The sequence below is a fragment of the Conger conger genome, chromosome 1, assembly GCF_963514075.1.
Source record: "Conger conger chromosome 1, fConCon1.1, whole genome shotgun sequence".
In the NCBI taxonomy this organism is placed as follows: Eukaryota; Metazoa; Chordata; class Actinopteri; order Anguilliformes; family Congridae; genus Conger; species Conger conger.
Window position 1 is genome coordinate 71812106 of NC_083760.1, and position 19764 is coordinate 71831869.

General features: G+C 38.8%; 1 protein-coding gene across 1 annotated transcript; it reads left to right on the forward strand.

Moving 5' to 3' along the window:
* Positions 1 to 12999: 12999 nt before the first annotated feature.
* Positions 13000 to 19187, forward strand: LOC133109677 (lysosomal thioesterase PPT2-A-like). Its single transcript, XM_061219152.1, has 8 exons — positions 13000 to 13543; positions 16012 to 16165; positions 16385 to 16480; positions 16871 to 16981; positions 17138 to 17221; positions 17807 to 17891; positions 18221 to 18275; positions 18379 to 19187. The coding sequence occupies exons 1-8, from the start codon at positions 13370 to 13372 to the stop codon at positions 18520 to 18522; spliced, it is 903 nt and encodes a 300-aa protein (XP_061075136.1). The 5' UTR covers positions 13000 to 13369; the 3' UTR covers positions 18523 to 19187.
* Positions 19188 to 19764: the final 577 nt, after the last annotated feature.

The window sequence follows — 19764 nt, forward strand, 5'->3', positions numbered from 1 at the left end:
TTTACGAGAAAGACTTTTTATTTGGCTCTGTTCTCCACAATTTTAGATTTGTAATCAAAAATGCATATTCTCAGCAAATATTGAAGGGCATGTTTACAGACTTTGGTTTCACCATATTGAAATAACAAAAACAATAAACATTTTTCTAGGCTTTTTCTTGCCTTTGGTTTGTATTATTGTCATTAAACATGAGGGCCAGAGTTGTTCCAATAAATGTCAAGGAAGCAATTATGAGACTGAAAATTCTGTAATGTCTGTTTTGTTATGCCAAACCTTAGGTGTAACATCAACTGCTTGGAACAGCATTAAGGAGAGAGAACATGTAATGGGGCATAGGGCATGGCAAGCCAAGTAAGACCTCTACAGCTGATAGCTGAAGAATTCTCATAATGAAGAAAAATCCCCAAACATGTGTCCAACCGATCAGAAACACCCTTCAGGAGGCAGGTGTGGATGTGTCAGAGACTACGGTCCACAGAATACTACAGTCATGTCTCAGTGGGTCACAGACTTCAACCAGTCATGCATACAGAAAATATGCAGTAAACATGACTAATTTACATCACATAAATATGTCCCAAACATTATGGAGCCCTGAAATGGGGGGATTATGTATAAAAAGTGCTGTCATGTCAACATGGTGAAAACAGAATGCATAAAAATACCCTTTAATAAAATATGAGAACTTGCACTTTGAATAATTTGTTTATGAATATAAAACTGGTGTAGTGAGCTAAATTAATGTTTTTGTCCCAAGAATTAGAGGGCATTGCATATTACAATTCTTATGAACATATAAACACAACAGCAACAAAAATATAAATGAATAACTATATATTGTTGTTTGTAACAATATTAGCATGGTGGATATGCATAGGTATTAAAGCCCTGGAATAGCCAGGGCAGGAGGGAAGGTGAAGGCTGGGTCTCCTGAAGTACTGGTATTGTTCCGATTTTGCCAAGGACTTCAGACCTCTTCGGAAGTACATCTGCAGCCTACCTGGGAGAAAATATACACGCCTCCACATGCTGATCACCTGGAGATATCAAAGTAACATTAGTTATGAAATGTATGAAAGGAACCAAGAGACCTGTACTAATTATACTGTGTGCCTAATTATACTGTAATGCCTGGCATTAGTCATTATTGTACTAAAGAAAAAAGTATGCATTTACTGTACATTCATATAATTGAAGGTAACATGGGTGTAAATATTGTATAATATAATTGTGGAAACTGCTCTCATTTAAGTACTTAGCTGGGCAACTACATAATATGGGCAAGTTAACAATTAATGGAAAATAAAGGAACATATACCAAGATGTCTGAATGACAGTAAGTTAGGCCTATGTCAATAAACAATTGGCAGTGAAATAAGAGCAACAATACATTTTGTCTAAACCTTCACGAATCAAACGTGTATATAAATTGTCAATACTATTAATGACGGTGATATTTTAAAATCGTAATGTGATAGCATGTTAATGTAGCTGGCTACAACGTTGAGAAACAGACATCCCGTTTACCTGTAATTTTCCCCACATAAAACTAACAATTGGAACATTCAAAACAATACATCGGGAATACCTCAACATAAATATCATTCGAGGACCCGTTAATAGTAAAATAATTATCTTACCAAAAGGAGCCCATGGAAATGATTCGCGCCAGGCGATTTCGAATAGTTAAGGAATCCGCGCTGTAAGGACGTCGTTCGTTTCTCAGAACAGCGCCGCGATATCAACGTGCGGCCAAGAATATATCGCATCCGAAGTGATAAGAACTTCCGTTGAAAATGAATGGGAAAAGTTAAGGAAAGTTAAGCTGGCTGGGGGGGACCACCAAGCACTGAGGATGGCCCAATTGCGGAGTACTGCAGGTACAATCCAAATGTTTATTTGAACGAAAAACAAGTTCCAAAAGCACAGAAGATTTACGAAACAGACGATTTTCCACAATTCCATAAGGTCGAAAAACAACAAAGAACTTCCAAAAAGGGTGAACTAAAAAAACTCCAAAAGGTAGCAATCCAGTCTCGTAGTGTATAAACACTCCAGGGTCAAACACAGAATATCCAAACAAAGTACAGATAGACAGAATCAGACAGGGTTACTCACAGAGGGTTAAGGTGAAGACTCAACAAAGACTAAGTGAAAAGGACCGGGCTATATACAGGAGACAATGGGAAACACTAATCACAAGACTAACAACAGGTGCGTACAACAAGACAATTAAGCAGTGAGACAAAAAACAATTTAGTGACACCTAGTGGCTAGCAACATAAAGTACAACACTGTGACACATTCTCTGATTTCTAGAGCAATAAAGTAGTCTGACTAAATGACAAATGACTAAAATGTAAATGTAAAAAAAGAAACAGATGAGGAGACAGTGTTATGTGTGTTGGTGTGTGTGGGTGATTGCTTCTGTTCAAACACACCCAGACTATACATGCCTACATGAAACAGGCAATGTATTTCATGGATTAGACTATTGAGCCAAATAAGAACTAATCAATAAGTGTCAGTCATCATCAAACATGATGCTACAGTACCAATGGTACTTACCCTCAGTTGTTTCAGTCAATATTACCAGTGCTTGGTGCCTAAACACCGAGTAAACATACATGAATCGATTACAATATGGTAAAGATGATCTTTATATACATTTTTTCTGTTTTAACTACCTGACAACATACATGTCCAAAAGATTATGTAAATAGAAGATGCTTGCAAAAATAATTCTAAATGAAATGTATCAATATTTACAATCACACCGACTAGGTCAGATAAATAAACAATCCCAATGGCAACGAATATAAGGGGAGACCGGGGGACAACCAAAGACTTTGGTTGAAGATACATGTCTTTGCTATGACTATAGCCGGAGTTAAACTGTTGCTATGGGACTATGGGGCAAGTTTAAACATCTCTGGGGCGAGTTGAAATAAAGTCAATGTTCGTTTTAATACAAGTCAATGGTTGGTGAATCCAGCATTTCTTACCGTTTGCATTTTTCATCTGATAATTGTCCAGTAGAAATGGTCTATATTTTGTCTGTACTAACTGCATATGGCAACATTAAATGTAATAAATGTCGGGAAATAAATGGATAAGAGCGAGTGTTAAATATCACAGAATATGTGCATGGTAGCCTACATATAGAATATACAACGTTACATTGAAAGTTATTGTGGCGAAGCTTTTATATATTAGAATTTAAATTGGCTCCTGCATGAATCACAGTCTCTGCTTGCAAGTGAAATGTCCCAAAACTATATTGCTTTATAACCTACAAGACCCTGGAGTCTGTGGCGTTCACACATAATCGGTTAATTGAAAAACACTTTGGTGAAAAAACATTCTTTCAGAGTGCTAAAACACAGATCTGTTACTAACTCTCGATGACGTTTTCAAATCACCCTGCCACTCACACACAGCAGCGGGTTGCTATAACACACAAGTCAAAACATCATGCAACTAAGCAAAATCCCCATGTTTCATCATGCCTCGTGTTGGTTTGTGGCCCGGTCTCCCCTATCATAGCCTACTACTGTTACATACTGTAGCTACTGTATAGTTACAGTGTCTGTTCCATTTGCAGTCAGTCATACTCGTCCTAAAAACGACTAAGTATCTATTAATACTGAGCAGATGCGCACCGGGGCTGCAGATCCCCGAGCTTTATACGCAGGGATTTATTTATACGCATAAATATAGAGGACAAACAAAAATTATATCGTTTTTTGTACTGTATACAATATTTCACTTTTTACGATTTTATACGATTTTGTAATTGGTTTCTGCCATTTATATACGCATTGGGATTTCAAATATCAGAAAAATGGGAAGAAGAAACCTCACGAAACCTGACCGTGTAAAAATAAATTGATGGCAGAGAGAACATATGTCACGTTTCATGTTTGTCAGGTAATGTCTAGTCTCGCCACGTTTTTATGTTTTATTTCTTGTTACGTTGCATTGTCATGTTTAGTTCTTGTTACCATTTATTTCTTAGTCTTGCCATGTTTTTTTATATTGTTTATTGTCATAATATCGCAAACTTGTTATGTCACGATTTATGTTGTTTCATGTTATGCTGTTCCGTTCATTGTTTAGCGTACACTTTTATTGTGTCTTTCTGAAAAGCATTCATGCTTTTTCTCTCTCTCCCTTTCTGTCACTCACGCTTCCCTAATTGTTTCAATTTCCCATGTCTACTTACTAATCTTCTATCGCTAGATCAGGATTGGGTAATACTAACATTCTAACCATGTGTTCATGTTACCTTACGTTACTTGTGCATGTCATTTACTAATTTACTAATGCTAGGGCAGGATAGGTATATTACTAACGATTACTAAGTGTCTCGTTAACTTGTCAATCCTCCACACCTGATTTCCATTCTCATGCTGCTCTCAAGTTTATTGTCTACACCTGTCTACACCTGCATATATAGCTCAGTGTCATGTCCTGGCGAAATTGTTGCCTCCTGCTCGTCTGTGCATGCGTTAGCGGGTTTGTCAAGTCGTTGTCTGCCCGTTACGACCCAAGCCTGTTTTTTGACCAAAAAGTATTGCCCTCTTTTGTTGACCATTGCCTTCCTGTACCACGACTTCGACCCTGAGCCTGCCTACCGTCTACCTGTACTTCTGCCCCGCTCACAGCTTTCCTGGCTACTGGACTTTTTGCATGGTGTACCGATTACGAGACTGCTTTCTTCCTCGGTACTGTACTTTGGTTTTGGCTGCATTTTACGTGTATGAACTTTGCTCCTTAGTGTCTCTCTTGCAGCCAATGTCGGTTACAAGCCAGTCATTGTCCACGGTCTATTCGACGGCCCCCAAGAGTTTCTTGGCTTGGAATGCTTTATCAATAATTAATTCATATAGCGATTGTCATCGGAGATGTACACTCGAACCTGAAGTTATAGTCATAAAAATGGTAGTTTGACCAGTTCTGAGGAAGTATCAACCTGATTGCATGGTTTCCTTTAATGGAAAGGTTGTTGCATGAAATGTATTATCTTTACTTTTGGGTTTAAGTTGATTTATTTCACTTATTGATTGTGCTCCGTTTCTCTTCCTCCATCTGTTTGAGAGGGTTTTTTTTTTTGGGTCTATTGTATGCCATTCACTTCTCTAAATTAAAAGTGAAATTTCCTGTTGAATGAGAACTGGAAGGTGTACTCGTGTGAACTAGAAGGCTGGACAAGCACATGCAGTTTCACTGCCGTGCTCCGAGAGCATGAGTAGATTACATGAGGTGTGGATTCTGAATCCAAATTGTGGAGGAAATGAAGGTGAAAGCTCATGTTGAAAATGATTCCTCCATATAACCGTTGTCAGTGCCCACTCCCACAGTAGTCACTTGTTAATAGGGAGACATGCCAAAGAGGGGCAGTACAGAGAGGGAAAGGATGCAGAGGAAGAGAATCATGCAGTTTAGTGCTTATTTGCTATTGTGTCATTCAGTGTTTAAAAATACCATGATGTCCCTGTACAGTACGTATGCCATTTTCAATGCTAAATATGGCATACCAATACCATTAATTTACTGTGCACTATACATGCCTCAAAATGATTGCAGCAAAACAATTGCTGTTCTCTACTGTTCTGTGCCATCATGCATCTCCGTCTCACTAACCTTCACCTCTGTCCCATCCAGGAATGAATGTGACAGTGATTGACCTATTTGATGACATATCCAGCTTAACGCCAATGTGGAAGCAAGTACAGGGCTTCAAACAGGCTGTCCTCCCCATCCTGAAAAATAGTGTGGATGGTGTCCACCTCATCTGTTTAACGAGTGTTCCAGCATAATGGTTGAATATTATGTGCACTTCCCCTCTTATTCTCATCTTTTCTCAATATCACAATGTAAAACATCTATTGGGGTCTTTAGAAAAATAGTTTATACTTCTCTCCTGAGCTTTGGTGTGTTCTATTGTTTTCCATTCAAATTTAACATGTTGCCCTCACCCCTTTTTCTAACACAGGTGGATTGGTGTGTAGAGGCATTCTCGCCGCTCTTCCAGAGCACAATATTCACTCATTTATTCCACTGTCTTCCCCACTAGGGGGCCAATATGGGGGTAAGTATTGTCATGACAGTCATATTAAGCACAGCCAATACATTTCCTAGTCAATGGTATCAAAGAGTGGATGCATCTTCACTGTGGGGTTTATTAGTTTCACTTTTTTAACTCTCATAATACATACTACTTCCACTTTACAGTGAAACAAAGTGTGTATTTTTGCTGTGCTTCAAATATTCATCCCAACCCAGTACTACATTTGTTAAAATGTTCACCAATATGACTGCCCAATCTGGTAAATGTAATGCTCACAGCCAATTTATTCTCACATTTGGCGTGACTTTTTCCACATTCTTTCACATAAGATCAAATCCACTTGTATTGAATTGTAATTTTACACAAATGACTCGTTTCCATGTTTATCACAGATGCAGAATACCTGAGATTTTTTCCCAAACTTAATGGACACCTCTATACATTCTGCTACTTTCCTATGGGACATAGGAATATTTGATAAATTATACATTTGAAATGACCAGCAATTCTTCATTTATTTTTGCTGTCCGATTACACATTTTAACTGTTCCATCTTTAGCATGTGACAGTCACAAGTGCAATTTGTTATTCAACCCCTAAGGTTTCGCCCCTTTTCTTGAGCTTGAAAATGACAAACCCAAAATAAACTGCATTTTGCTTACTAATCATTGCAAAAAGAAAATAAAAATAAAATGCAATAGGCACCTAATTATTGGTCATGATCAAGTTAATGTCCGTATCAATTGCCATTGGTCACATTTTTCTGAATAGAATTATAGAAACAAATTGTAAATTGAGTGCAAAAATCTCCTTAAATTTAAACTATAATTTAAAAAGTCTAAGAGCTCAATTCACTAATCCTATCCATTTGTTACATTGCTTTGCATTAGACAGTCAGTCAGTCAGTCAGTCAAGATTATAGTGCAGCAATGGCTGTGTACTGAGTCTACTGTGTTCACAATGTACTTCAATTTTTGTTAGTTTGGAAGAAGAACTTCCTGCGCATTAGGAAACTGGTTTTGATCAGATGATGGGGTCATCACTCCTTGGCAGTCCAGGTCTGAAAGCTTTACCTTTCTTTTCCTTTTCACATTGATTTTCTCAGACACTTCAGGTTTCCCTCTACTGTCAAGGATTTAATCTGCTGATAACCGTTTTTCTCCTAGTAGGAAGTAATTTACCTCGTCTGCTATTTGGGGGCTTAGGGCTGACATTTAAAATGTTTCTTCCCTTCTGTTACTATGTACAGCCTTTGGGGCAGCCTGCTGTGAAAGGTGCAATACAAATAAAATTGATTTGAATTGAATAAGTCTCTTTCCAGTCCTCTCTGTATGTCTGCCATCTCTGTGTCTGTTTGAGGTCATGCTCATGTTGGCTCTTTCAACAGCCATTTTGGGTTTTATGATGAAAATGAAGATGTTGAGATGAAGGACCAGGATGTGAGTTGAATGTTGTACACCTTTATTATTATTTTAATATATGCTTATGGCATTTCGTTTTCCCGTGTACCAGGTGTATGTGAAGGATGCGTTTGGGCTAAAGACACTGGATGCTAGAGGAGACGTGTGTGTGTGTGTGTGTGTGTGTGTGTTCTGGAGTGAAGCATACCAGTTGGCACTCCAATGAAACGGTGTACTATGGCTGCATAGATAAGTGGCTTGCAAGTGGTCAAATATTTTGATGTATTCATATTGTTGTGCCTCCCATTGAGATAAATAAATAAATACATTTCAAAAGTGTTGTGTGTTGTGCTTTACATGTTTTGTAACACATCAAGTGTAGATTTCTTAGTACAATTCTCCAACAAGTTAATCTTTTTCATCTTATTCTCTAAGTGATTGCTCATTTAAATGTATGTTTTCATTTTAGTTTGCAGGAATAAGAAATGTATTGATGCATGTCTTAAAAAAGGCACTGTTTAAAATGTGTATATAATTTTTTACTAAAATCATGTGAACCACCCAAATCCATAAATTGTAATAAAGCCTAAATAAGGTGCAGTACGGACACCATGCCAAATGGACTTTGCTGCTGTTTGTCTGCCACAAGTAAAAGCATGTTGACTTTGCTAGTCCCTCTCTCAGGTAGTGAATAACCTGTGCTTCATGGAACGCGAGACACTGAAGCCAGATTTAAAAATGCTGAATGTTCACAGAGCAGAATTGCAACAGGACACCACACTTGATACAGTTTCACCAAAAGATACAAGACCATGAGCCAGACAACCAGATGGCACAGCCGAAGGATGAAGAAATATGTAACACACAGAAAAGTGTACAGCCCTTACAACAGCATTATGACAGCCAGAGAATCCAGTCAAAACTGCACCAACTAAACCAGTCAAATGTTTGCACATCCTTTACCATCAATCCTAAATCTACTCACTCTCCTGAGAATCATCCAAAGAACCTGGGCAGGAGTCTCACTGTTCCTCCTCCATCAGCCTCTCCTTCTATCTCTCCCTCCCAATCCCCCTCTCTCCCTCTTTTCTCTCTCAGGAATGCAGCAGCAGGGCTGAGCAAGAGGGGAAAGACCATCACCATTAACCCCAGGAGATTAGACACAGGAATGTCTTCACTACCCTCCCCGGGGGTGACAGGATTACATCCTCAGCACCCATCCTCAGCACACAACATTCTCTCTGTTGAAGCTTGTAGCGTGTGCCAAGCTTGTTGCCTCTGGTGAGTGTATGGAGAGAGAAGGGTGGCGCTTCAAAAAGCCACGGAACCAGTCCGCACTGGCTCGACTAGTGTCACTCCAGGACTGTGGAATAGTGATGTTCTGTGACACAGCATATTGGAAAGCCAGACCACGGACTTCTTTGGGTGCAAGACCGTAGTAGATATCAGAGGCCCTTAAGACATAATCTTTTAGCTGCTTCTCTTGGTCATTGCTGAAAATCTGGCGATTTTTTATGTAGCCAACTGGCACTGATAGAGTGGTAGCCCTGCCCTCTATGTCATCACTGGACATTTTCTGGCAGTAACGGGTCAATGTCCTGTCGTTAATATTGAAGTCTTTAGCTGTGCTACGTATGCTCTTGTCTGCTAGCTTCACCTGCCTCACAGTCAAAAGCATAACATCTGCTGGCGTACTTCCCCTGTCTGTCTTTCTCTTGAAGTTCCTGACCATTCTACCAACAAAAAACACAAAAAATCTCACTGTCTGCATATCCTCAGCTGAAAAAATCATTTCTCAAACTTTAGGGGTTGGTTGTCACATGTGAACCCCCAGAGCAGTGAGACAACCATCCCCAACTGACCTCTTAACAAACATGTTAAGCTAGCTCCCACATAGCTTTAGCTTGCTAGCTAAAAGATGACTCATCAAAAGCTACGTACCTTTGACTTTTTAAAAAGTGTTTTATTTCCAAATGACTAATAAGCAGTTAATACAAAAACAACACCAACATGAAAAATTACTCTGACCCATAAAAATGATAAAATATCTCCTCACCTCAGTGTTTTGTGTGTGTTCCAAAAAATGGCTAGTGCAAAATGAAGAGGATGTCAGGGCTAAAAGTTAATATCAACATCATGTCACAGCGCCCTCTAGTGTGGCTGTAATAAGCACTGTGACAACCAACCCGTGAGACAACCAACCCCGGTCTCCCCTACAACTGGAGCAACTGTTTGAGTACCCACCTGAAAGCTCTCTGCTAGCCTGAATAGTGAATGGACTGTTATGTAGCATTTTGCACATTTTTCTTGGTGATGCGAATGAACATTTTTAAAGGTCGCACCGGTGCGACTAAAAAAATACTTTTCAGTCGGCAAACTTTACAATTATTTTCCCTTCCGTCGATTTATATTTTCGCCAAAATGCATTAAAAAATTCAGTACCCAGTCCCTTAATTATTGCAATGGATACGGCGCCGAATGCAGCATTAGAAAACTAAATTGTACTTCCCCCTAGGGTCTTTCAGTGAACTTATCCCTGGTTATGGGTATGCACTTTGTTGTACGTCGCTCTGGATAAGAGCGTCTGCCAAATGCCAATAATGTAATGTAATGTAATGGACCAGAGGAGTCCAGTTGGCCCAGTTCATGGAGAAAAAGCAACTTGTTTTCCGCATAGAATGGCTAAGTGAATTTCCCTGGCTTAAGATACAATAAATAAATTAACGAAATGTACTATATGTATTATAAAATCTGCAACAGCCTCAGCTATCTTTAAACAAGAAGCTGCTGAGTTGCATAATGACAACATCAAGCATTCAAGCATAGACGGTGAGACAAATGCATGACACGAGAAGCAGCTCCCTCGCCGCGGGCTTTTAAGTCCCGTCCACCGTGAAAAAAAAGACTGGACCTAGTCAATGATTTTGCCCGTAGAGGTAAAGTTTAAAAATGGTATCTATTCATGAGCAAACGATTACACAAATCATTTTGCAAACAATGTGTTTTGCATATCAGTTGTTAGTAGAAAATTATATATTTACATTTTCACTCCCGGGCCTGGATATTTCTTTTTCTTCTTGTAAGACAGAAACCTAGAAGCTATTTGAAAGCTATTTGGAGTGTGCATGTCTATTTAAAAAAAATAAAACTTAATTATGCATTTTTATTTTTCCAAAAGAGAGTTATGTTTTCTGTTATATGTTCTCTGCAAGCGAGGAAAGCTCTCATTTTTATATTGTCATGCTAAGTAAGTTCCGGGGGGCATTTTGAAATATTCTTTTATTAGAATGTTTTAATGTTCTTTATTGCATTTTATTACATTCATTCATTCATTCGAATAAATAGCTACAATCTATCATCGAGGTGCTTACATTTATGTTTAATCCTTAAGACAAGTAAAACAAAAAAGTAAACAAGACTCTTGATTTCATTCTCTGATTTCTTGAGCAATAAAGTAGTCTTCTTGGAATTTACCTACAGTAAACACTTTACTGTTGTCATTGTGTAGCTCCCATTGATTTTCACTGTGTAAATAGTATGTGAAAAAGAAACAGATGAGGAGACAGTGTTATGTGTGTTGGTGTGTGTGGGTGATTGCTTCTGTTCAAACACACCCAGACTATACATGCCTACATGAAACAGGCAATGTATTTAATGGATTAGACTATTGAGCCAAATTAGAACTAATCAATAAGTGTCAGTCATCATCAAACATGATGCTACAGTACCAATGGTACTTACCCTCAGTTGTTTCAGTCAATATTACCAGTGCTTGGTGCCTAAACACCGAGTAAACATACATGAATCGATTACAATATGCTAAAGATGATCTTTATATACATTTTTTCTGTTTTAACTACCTGACAACATACATGTCCAAAAGATTATGTAAATAGAAGATGCTTTCAAAAATAATTCTAAATGAAATGTATAAATATTTACTATCACGCCGACTAGGACAGATAAATAAACAATCCCAATGGCAACGAATATAAGGGGAGACCGGGGGACAACCAAAGACTTTGGTTGAAGATACATGTCTTTGCTATGACTATAGCCGGAGTTAAACTGTTGCTATGGGACTATGGGGCAAGTTTAAACATCTCTGGGGCGAGTTGAAATGACGTCAATGTCGGAAAACGGACTGTAAAATGCTTCGTTTTAATACAAGTCAATGGTTGGTGAATCCAGCATTTCTTACCGTTTGCATTTTTCATCTGATAATTGTCCAGTAGAAATGGTCTATATTTTGTCTGTACTAACTGCATATGGCAACATTAAAATGTAATAAATGTCGGGAAAGAAATGGATAAAAGCGAGTGTTAAATATCACAGAATATGTGCATGGTAGCCTACATCTAGAATATACAACGTTACATTAAAAGTTATTGTGGCTAAGCTTGTATATATTAGCATTTCACATCATGCAACTAAGCAAAATCCCCATGTTTCATCATGCCTCGTGTTGGTTTGTGGCCCGGTCTCCCCTGTCATAGCCTACTACTGTTACATACTGTAGCTACTGTATAGTTTCAGTGTCTGTTCCATTTGCAGTCGGTCATACTCATCCTAAAAACTACTAAGTATCTATTAATACTGAGCAGATGCGCACCGGGGCTGCAGATCCCCGAGCTTTATACGCAGGGATTTATTTAGACGCATAAAAAGAGAGGACAAACATAAATTCTATCGTTTTTTGTACTGTACACAATATTTCACTTTTTACGATTTTATACGATTTTTTAATTGGTTTCTGCCATTTATATACGCATTGGGATTTCAAATATCAGAAAAATGGGAAGAAGAATCCTCACGAAACCTGAACGTGTAAAAATAAACTGATGGCAGAGAGAACATATGTCACATTTCATGTTTGTCAGGTAATGTCTCATGTTTAGTTATTGTCTTATTTACGTTATTGTCATGTCATGTATTTTGTTAGTCTAGTCTCGCCACGTTTTTATGTTTTATTTCTTGTTACGTTTCATTGTCATGTCATGTTATGTTTCATGTTTAGTTCTTGTTACCTTTTATTTCTTAGTCTTGCCATGTCATTTTATATAGTTTATTATCATAATATCGCAAACTTGTTCTGTCACGATTTATGTTGTGTCATGTTATGCTGTTCCGTTCATTGTTTAGCATACACTTTTTTGTGTCTTTCTGCAAACCTTCCATTCATGCTTTTTCTCTCTCTCCCTTTCTGTCACTCACGCTTCCCTAATTGTTTTAATTTCCCTTGTCTACTTACTAATCTTCTATCGCTAGATCAGGATTGGGTAATACTAACATTCTAACCATGTGTCCATGTTACCTTACGTTTCTTGTGCATGTAATTTACTAATTTACTAACGCTAGGGCAGGATAGGTATATTACTAACGATTACTAATTACTTCGTTAACTTGTCAATCCTCCACACCTGATTTCCATTCTCATGCTGCTCTCAAGGTAATTGTGTACACCTGTCTACACCTGCATATATAGCTCAGTGTCATGTCATGGCGAAATTGTTGCCTCCTGCTCGTCTGTGCATGCGTTAGCGGGTTTGTCAAGTCATTGTCTGCCCGTTACGAGCCAAGCCTGTTTATTGACCAAAAATGATTGCCGTCTTTTGCTGACCATTGCCTTCCTGTACCACGACTTCGACCCTGAGCCTGCCTACCGTCCGCCTGTACTTTTGCCCCGCTGACAGCTTTCCTGGCTACTGGACTTTTTGCATGGTGTACCTCCCACGCACCCGTCTCAACATACCTGAAACAAAATAGTGCACGCGCCGCCCGAGAATGCCATTTGCTTATGCTTTTAGAGACGGAGACAGTGTTTGGAATCAGTTTATTTTATTTACTATAACTCGACACACTTATTGTAGGCTATATTATATTTTTCGTGCATTTGATGATGCTAGCATTTGGTTTCCGTGACACCAGGAACGGAGTTTCTGAGTTGCTCTGCATGTTCCTTAGTGTCTCTCTTGCAGCCAATGTTGTCGGTTACAAGCCAGTCATTATTGTCCACGGTCTATTCGACGGCCCCAAAGACCTTTTGGGCTTGGAATGCTTTATCAATAAGGTGAGTGAAGTGGCGAATTTATTCATATAGTGATTGTCATCCGAGAACCTGAAGTTATGAAGTCATAAAAAAGGTAGTTTGACCAGTTCTGAGGAAGTATCAACCTGATTGCATGGTTTCTTTTAATGGAAAGGTTGTTACATGAAATGTATTAGTTTACTTTTTGGTTTAAGTTTATTTATTTCACTTATTGATTGTGCTCAGTTTCTCTTCCTCCATCTGTTTGAGAGTGGGTTTTTTATTTATTTATTTTTTGGGTGTATTGTATGACATTCACTTCTCTAAATTAAAAGTGAAATTTTGCTGTTGAATGAGAACTGGAAGGTGTACTCGTGTGAACTAGAAGGCTGGACAAGCACATGCAGTTTAACTGCAGTGCTCCAAGAGCAAGAGTAGATTACATGGTGTGGATTCTGAATCCAAATTGTGAAGGAAATGAAGGTGAAAGCTCATGTTGAAAATGATTCCTCCATATAACAGTTGTCAGTGCCCACTCCTACAGTAGTCACTTGTTAATAGGGAGACAACATGCCAAAGAGGGGCAGTACAGAGAGGGAAAGGATGCAGAGGAAGAGATTCATGCAGTTTAGTGCTTATTTGGCATTGTGCCATTCAGTGTACGCATGCCATTTACAATGCTAAATATGGCATGCCAATACCATTAATTTACTGTGCACTATAAAGTGCATCCGGAAAGTATACACAGCGCTTCACTTTTCCCACATTTTATGTTACAGCCTTATTCCAGAATTGAATAAATTAATTTTTTTCCTCAAATTCTACACACAACACAACATGATGACAACATGAAAGTTTTTTTTAAATTTTTTGCAAATTTATTAAAAATAAAAAAACTAAGAAATCACATGTACATTAGTATTCACAGCCTTTGCTCAGTACTTTGTTGATGCACCTTTGGCAGCAATTACAGCCTCAAGTCTTTGAATATGATGCCACAAGCTTGGCGCTCCTATCTTTGGGCAGTTTCGCCCATTCCTCTTTGCAGCACCTCAAGCTCCATCAGGTTGGATGGGGAGCGTCGGTGCACAGCCATTTTCAGATCTCTCCAGAGATGTTCAATCGGATTCAAGTCTGGGCTCTGGCTGGGCCACTCAAGGACATTCACAGAGTTGTCCTGAAGCCACTCTGATATCTTGGCTGTGTGCTTAGGGTCGTTGTCCTGCTGAAGGATGAACCGTCACCCCAGTCTGAGGTCAAGAGCGCTCTGGAGCAGGTTTTCATCCAGGATGTCTCTGTACATTGCTGCATTCATCTTTCCCTCAATTCTGACTAGTCTCCCAGTTCCTGCCGCTGAAAAACATCCCCACAGCATGATGCTGCCACCACCATGCTTCACTGTTGGGATGGTATTGGCCAGGTGATGAGCGGTGCCTGGTTTCCTCCAAACAATGACGCCTGGCATTCACACCAAAGAGTTCAATCTTTGTCTCATCAGACCAGAGAATTTTGTTTCTCATGGTCTGAGTCCTTCAGGTGCCTTTTGGCAAACTCCAGATGGGCTGCCATGTGCCTTTTACCAAAGAGTGGCTTCCATCTGGCCTGATTGGTGGATTGCTGCAGAGATGGTTGTCCTTCTGGAACAGGGGTCGGCAACCCTGGTCCTGGAGAGCCGCAGGGTGTGCTGGCTTTCGTCTCCACCTTAAAATAAGCAACCGATTCAGACCCAAGAACCCAGGTGAGGTGAGTTAACTGTGCAATCAATGGCTTTCATTGATCAATTAATGCCAAGTAACAACGAAAGCCAGCACACCCTGCGGCTCTCCAGGACCAGGGTTGCCGACCCCTGTTCTGGAAGGTTCTCCTCTCTCCACAGAGAAACGCTGGAGCTCTGACAGTGACCATCGGCTTCTTGGTCACCTCCCTGACCTAAGGCCCTTCTCCCCCGATTGCTCGGTTAAGACGGGCGGCCAGCTCTAGGAAGAGTCCTGGTGGTTCCGAACTTCCATTTACGGATGGAGGCCACTGTGCTCATTGGGACCTTCCCCAGATTTGTGCCTCGAGACAATCCTGTCTCGGAGGTCTACAGACAATTCCTTTGACTTCATGCTTGGTTTGTGCTCTGACATGCACTTATGAACTGAATTTACCACAGGTGGACTCCAATTAAGCTGTAGAAACATCTCAAGGTTGATCAGTAGAAACAGGATGCACCTGAGCTCAATTTTGAGCTTCATGGCAAAGGTTGTGAATACTTATGTACATGTGGTTTCTTAGTTTTTGATTTTTACTAAATTTGCAAAAATCTTTTTTCACCTTGTCATTATGGGGTATTGTGTGTAGAATTAGGAGGAAAAAAATGAATTTAATCAATTTTGGAATAAGGCTGTAACATAACAAAATGTGGAAAAAGTGAAGCGCTGTGAATACTTCCGGATGCACTGTACATGCCTCAAAATGCTGTTCTCTGCTGTTCAGTGCCATAATGTAACCCCCCCCCCCCCTCTCAGTCCCATCCAGGAACAAATGTGACAGTGATTGACCTATTTGACTACGAATCCAGCTTAAAGCCATTGTGGAAGCAAGTACAGGGCTTCATACAGGCTGTCCTCCCCATCCTGAAAAGTAGTGTGGATGGTGTCCACCTCATCTGCTTCTCCCAAGGTTTTTACTGAATGTCTTTCTGTTTTAATGGGAATGTTACAGCATAATAGTTGAATATTATGTGCACTTCCCCTCTTATTCGCTTTTCTCAATCACAATGTAAAACATCTGTTGAGGTGTCTTTAGAAAAATAGTTTATACTTCTCTCCTGAGCTTCAGTGTCTTCTATTTTCCATTCAAATTTAACATGTTGCCCTCTCACCCCTTTTTCTAACACAGGTGGATTGGTGTGTAGAGGAATTCTCACCGCTCTTCCAGAGCACAATATTCACTCATTTATTTCACTGTCTTCCCCTCTAGGGGGCCAATATGGAGGTCAGTATTGTCATGACAGTCATATTAAGCACAGCCAATACATTTCATAGTCAATGGTATCAGAGTGGATGCATCTTCACTGTGGGGTTTATTAGTTTCACTTTTTTAACTCTCATAATGCTTTATACATACTACTTCCACTCTTTGCCTACAGAGAAGGGTTTGGAACTAAAGTGTGTATTTTTGCTGTGCTTCAAATGCTCATCCCAACCCAGTACTACTACATTTGTTAATGTTCACCAATATGACAGCCCAGTATGGTAAATGTAATGCTCACAGCCAATTTATTCTCACATTTGGCATGACTTTCACATTCTTTCGCATAAGATCAAATCCACTTGTATTGAGTTGTAATTTTTCACAAATGTCTTATTTCCATGTTTATCACAGAAACGGAATACCTGAAAATACCTCTTTTCTCAAAATTCATAAAGCAACAGGTCCATCAATTCTGCTACTTGCCCATGGGACAAATGATCTCTATCTGCAACTTCTGGAAAGGTAAGAAAGGGCTGTACATTTGAGTCGGGGTAATCCTGTAATTTGAGTGCTGATTTCCAGTAAAGGGCAAAGGATGAGTTGTATCCTTCAAATTTTCATTGTGTTTTTGACTTCTACAAATGCCGTGAATACAGATGTTTTCTGTTTCTCTTCCAGACCCCCACTATATACACCAGTATGTGAGAAGAAGTGAATATCTAGCAGTGCTGGACAGTGAGAGGATTAACCCCAGTGCAGAAAGTAATAAACATTTTTTCAGATTCAGTCAATACTGCATGGGAATACTTGATAAATTATAGATTTCAAATGACCAGCAATGTTTTTTTTTTTTTTGTTTTTTTTTTTAAAGGACCAGCTGTCAGACTACATACTCATATTTTAACTGTTCCATCTTTAGCATGTGACAGTCGCAAGTACAATTTGTAATTTAACCCCCAAGGTTTCGCCCCTTTTCTTGAGCTTGAAAATGACAAACCCAAAATAAATTGCATTTTGCTTACAAATCATTGCAAATGAATAAAAATTGCAATAGGCACCTCATTATTGGTCATGATGAAGTTAATGTCAGTATCAATTGCCATTAGTCACATTTTGCTGAATAGAATTATAGAAATGAATTGTAAATTTTGAGTGCAAAATCTCCTTAACTATAACCAATTAATTTAAAAAGCCTAAGAGCTCAATTCACTATAATCCTGTCTATTTGTCACATTGCTTTGCATTTGACACACACACACACACACTGGGTGATATTTTCTACCACTAGATTATAGTGCAGCAATGACTGTACTGAGTGTGTTCACAATGTACTTCTATTTTTGTTAGTCTGGAAGAAGAACTTCCTGCGCATTAGGAAACTGGTTTTGATCGGAGGACCAGATGATGGGGTCATCACTCCTTGGCAGTCCAGGTCTGAAAGCTCTACCTTTCTTTTTTCCTTTTCACATTGATTTTCTCAGACACTTCAGGTTTCCCTCTACTGTCAAGGATTTAATCTGCTGATAACTGTTTTTCTCCTAATAGGAAGTCATTTACCTCATATGCTATTTGAGGGCTTAGGGCTGACATTTAAAATGTTTCTTCCCTTCTGTTACTATGTACAGCCTTTGGGGCAGCCTGCTGTGAAAGGCGCTATACAAATAATATTGATTTGAATTGAATAAGTCTTTTTCCAGGCCTCTCTGTATGTCTGCCATCTCTGTCTGTTTGAGGTCATGCTCATGTTGGCTCTTTCAACAGCCATTTTGGGTTTTATGATGAAAATGAAGATGTTGTTGGGATGAAGGACCAGGATGTGAGTTGAATGTTGTACATATTATTATTATTATTATTATTTTTATTATTATTATTATTATTATTACTATATGCTTATGGCATTTCATTTTCCCATGTACCAGGTGTATGTGAACGATGTGTTTGGGCTGAAGACACTGGATGCTAGAGGAGACTTGGTTGTGTGTGTGTTTTCTGGAGTGAAGCATACCAGTTGGCACTCCAATGAAACGGTGTACTATGGCTGCATAGATAAGTGGCTCACATAAAGCGTGATCATTGTGACCGGCTAAAACATGCTATGCACATATTACTGCAGAATGATCATGTTTGCATGTATGTGCACAAGCTTACATATACGTGAACATGCATAAACACAAACTTGCTTTTGTTCCCATTTCATTGTTTCTGATAACCATTAATAGTGGTAGAAATAAAGTTGAAGGGCTTTATTAAGAATAAGTTATTTACACATGGAAATTTAAATGAAAGTTCTAACACGCATAGATTAGTCAAAAGCATTCTGTTGATTTTTTTTTTTCTTTTAAACTTCTACTATATTGTTTCAAAAATGCAATATTCTTGTTCATGATCCTATTGCTCTCTCTGATGCTTGTTCTTAAGGTTATGTAAGGGGAAATCAAATGTTGCTCATAAAATCATAATGTATTTAGTTTTTTTTCTGTACTGTAATGATGGACTAACAATTTATTGTCGGTTGGGGAAATAACGTACCTGTATTTCAGAGTCTATCATGCAACCAGAAACAAAATAACCAATTTATTCACCATGCAGGCGTTGCACAACTATAATTCACTTCACTGATAAACAACCATGACACTTTAGTTGAAGTGGTTAAATATTTTGATGTATTCATATTGTTGTGCCTCCCTTTGAGAAAATAAAAAAAATAAAAAAATACATTTCAAAAGTGTTGTGTGTTGTGCTTTACATATTTTGTAACGCATACATCAAGTGTAGATTTCTTAGTACAATTCTCCAACAAGTTAATCTTTTTCATCTTATTCTCTAAGTGATTGCTCCTTTAAATGTATGTTCATTTTAATTTGCAGGAATAAGAAATGTATTGATGTATGTCTTAAAAAAGGCACTGTTTAAAATGTGTATACCATTTTTTACTAAAATCATGTGAACCATACAAATCCATAAATTGTAATCAAGCCTAAATAAGGTGCAGTACGGACACCATACAAATGGGCTTTGCTGCTATTTGTCTGCCACAAGTAAAAGCATGTTGACTTTGCTAGTCCCTCACTCAGGTAGTGAATAACCTGTGCTTCATGGAACTTGGCAGGGCGTGTGCATGCATTTTGTATGTAAATTATTAGCAATGTTTACAGAAACACTAGAAATTATTTTCAAGTGAAAAGTTGACAGCAAAATTGTTCGACAACACTGTCACAGCGGGGAGGACAGAGGAACCAGAAGCAGACACAGGGGTGTGGAAAATGACAGGTTTACTAGCAGATGGAGGGGCATACAGAGCGTAG

Bases quoted from the DNA above. Each gene is read 5' to 3' on its own strand.
- LOC133109677 (XM_061219152.1), top strand. From the start codon at position 13,370: ATGATGCTAGCATTTGGTTTCCGTGACACCAGGAACGGAGTTTCTGAG. The intron at 16,166-16,384 runs GTTTTTACTGAA...TTTCTAACACAG, and splicing joins CCTCATCTGCTTCTCCCAAG to GTGGATTGGTGTGTAGAGGA. The intron at 18,276-18,378 runs GTGAGTTGAATG...CCCATGTACCAG, and splicing joins TTGGGATGAAGGACCAGGAT to GTGTATGTGAACGATGTGTT.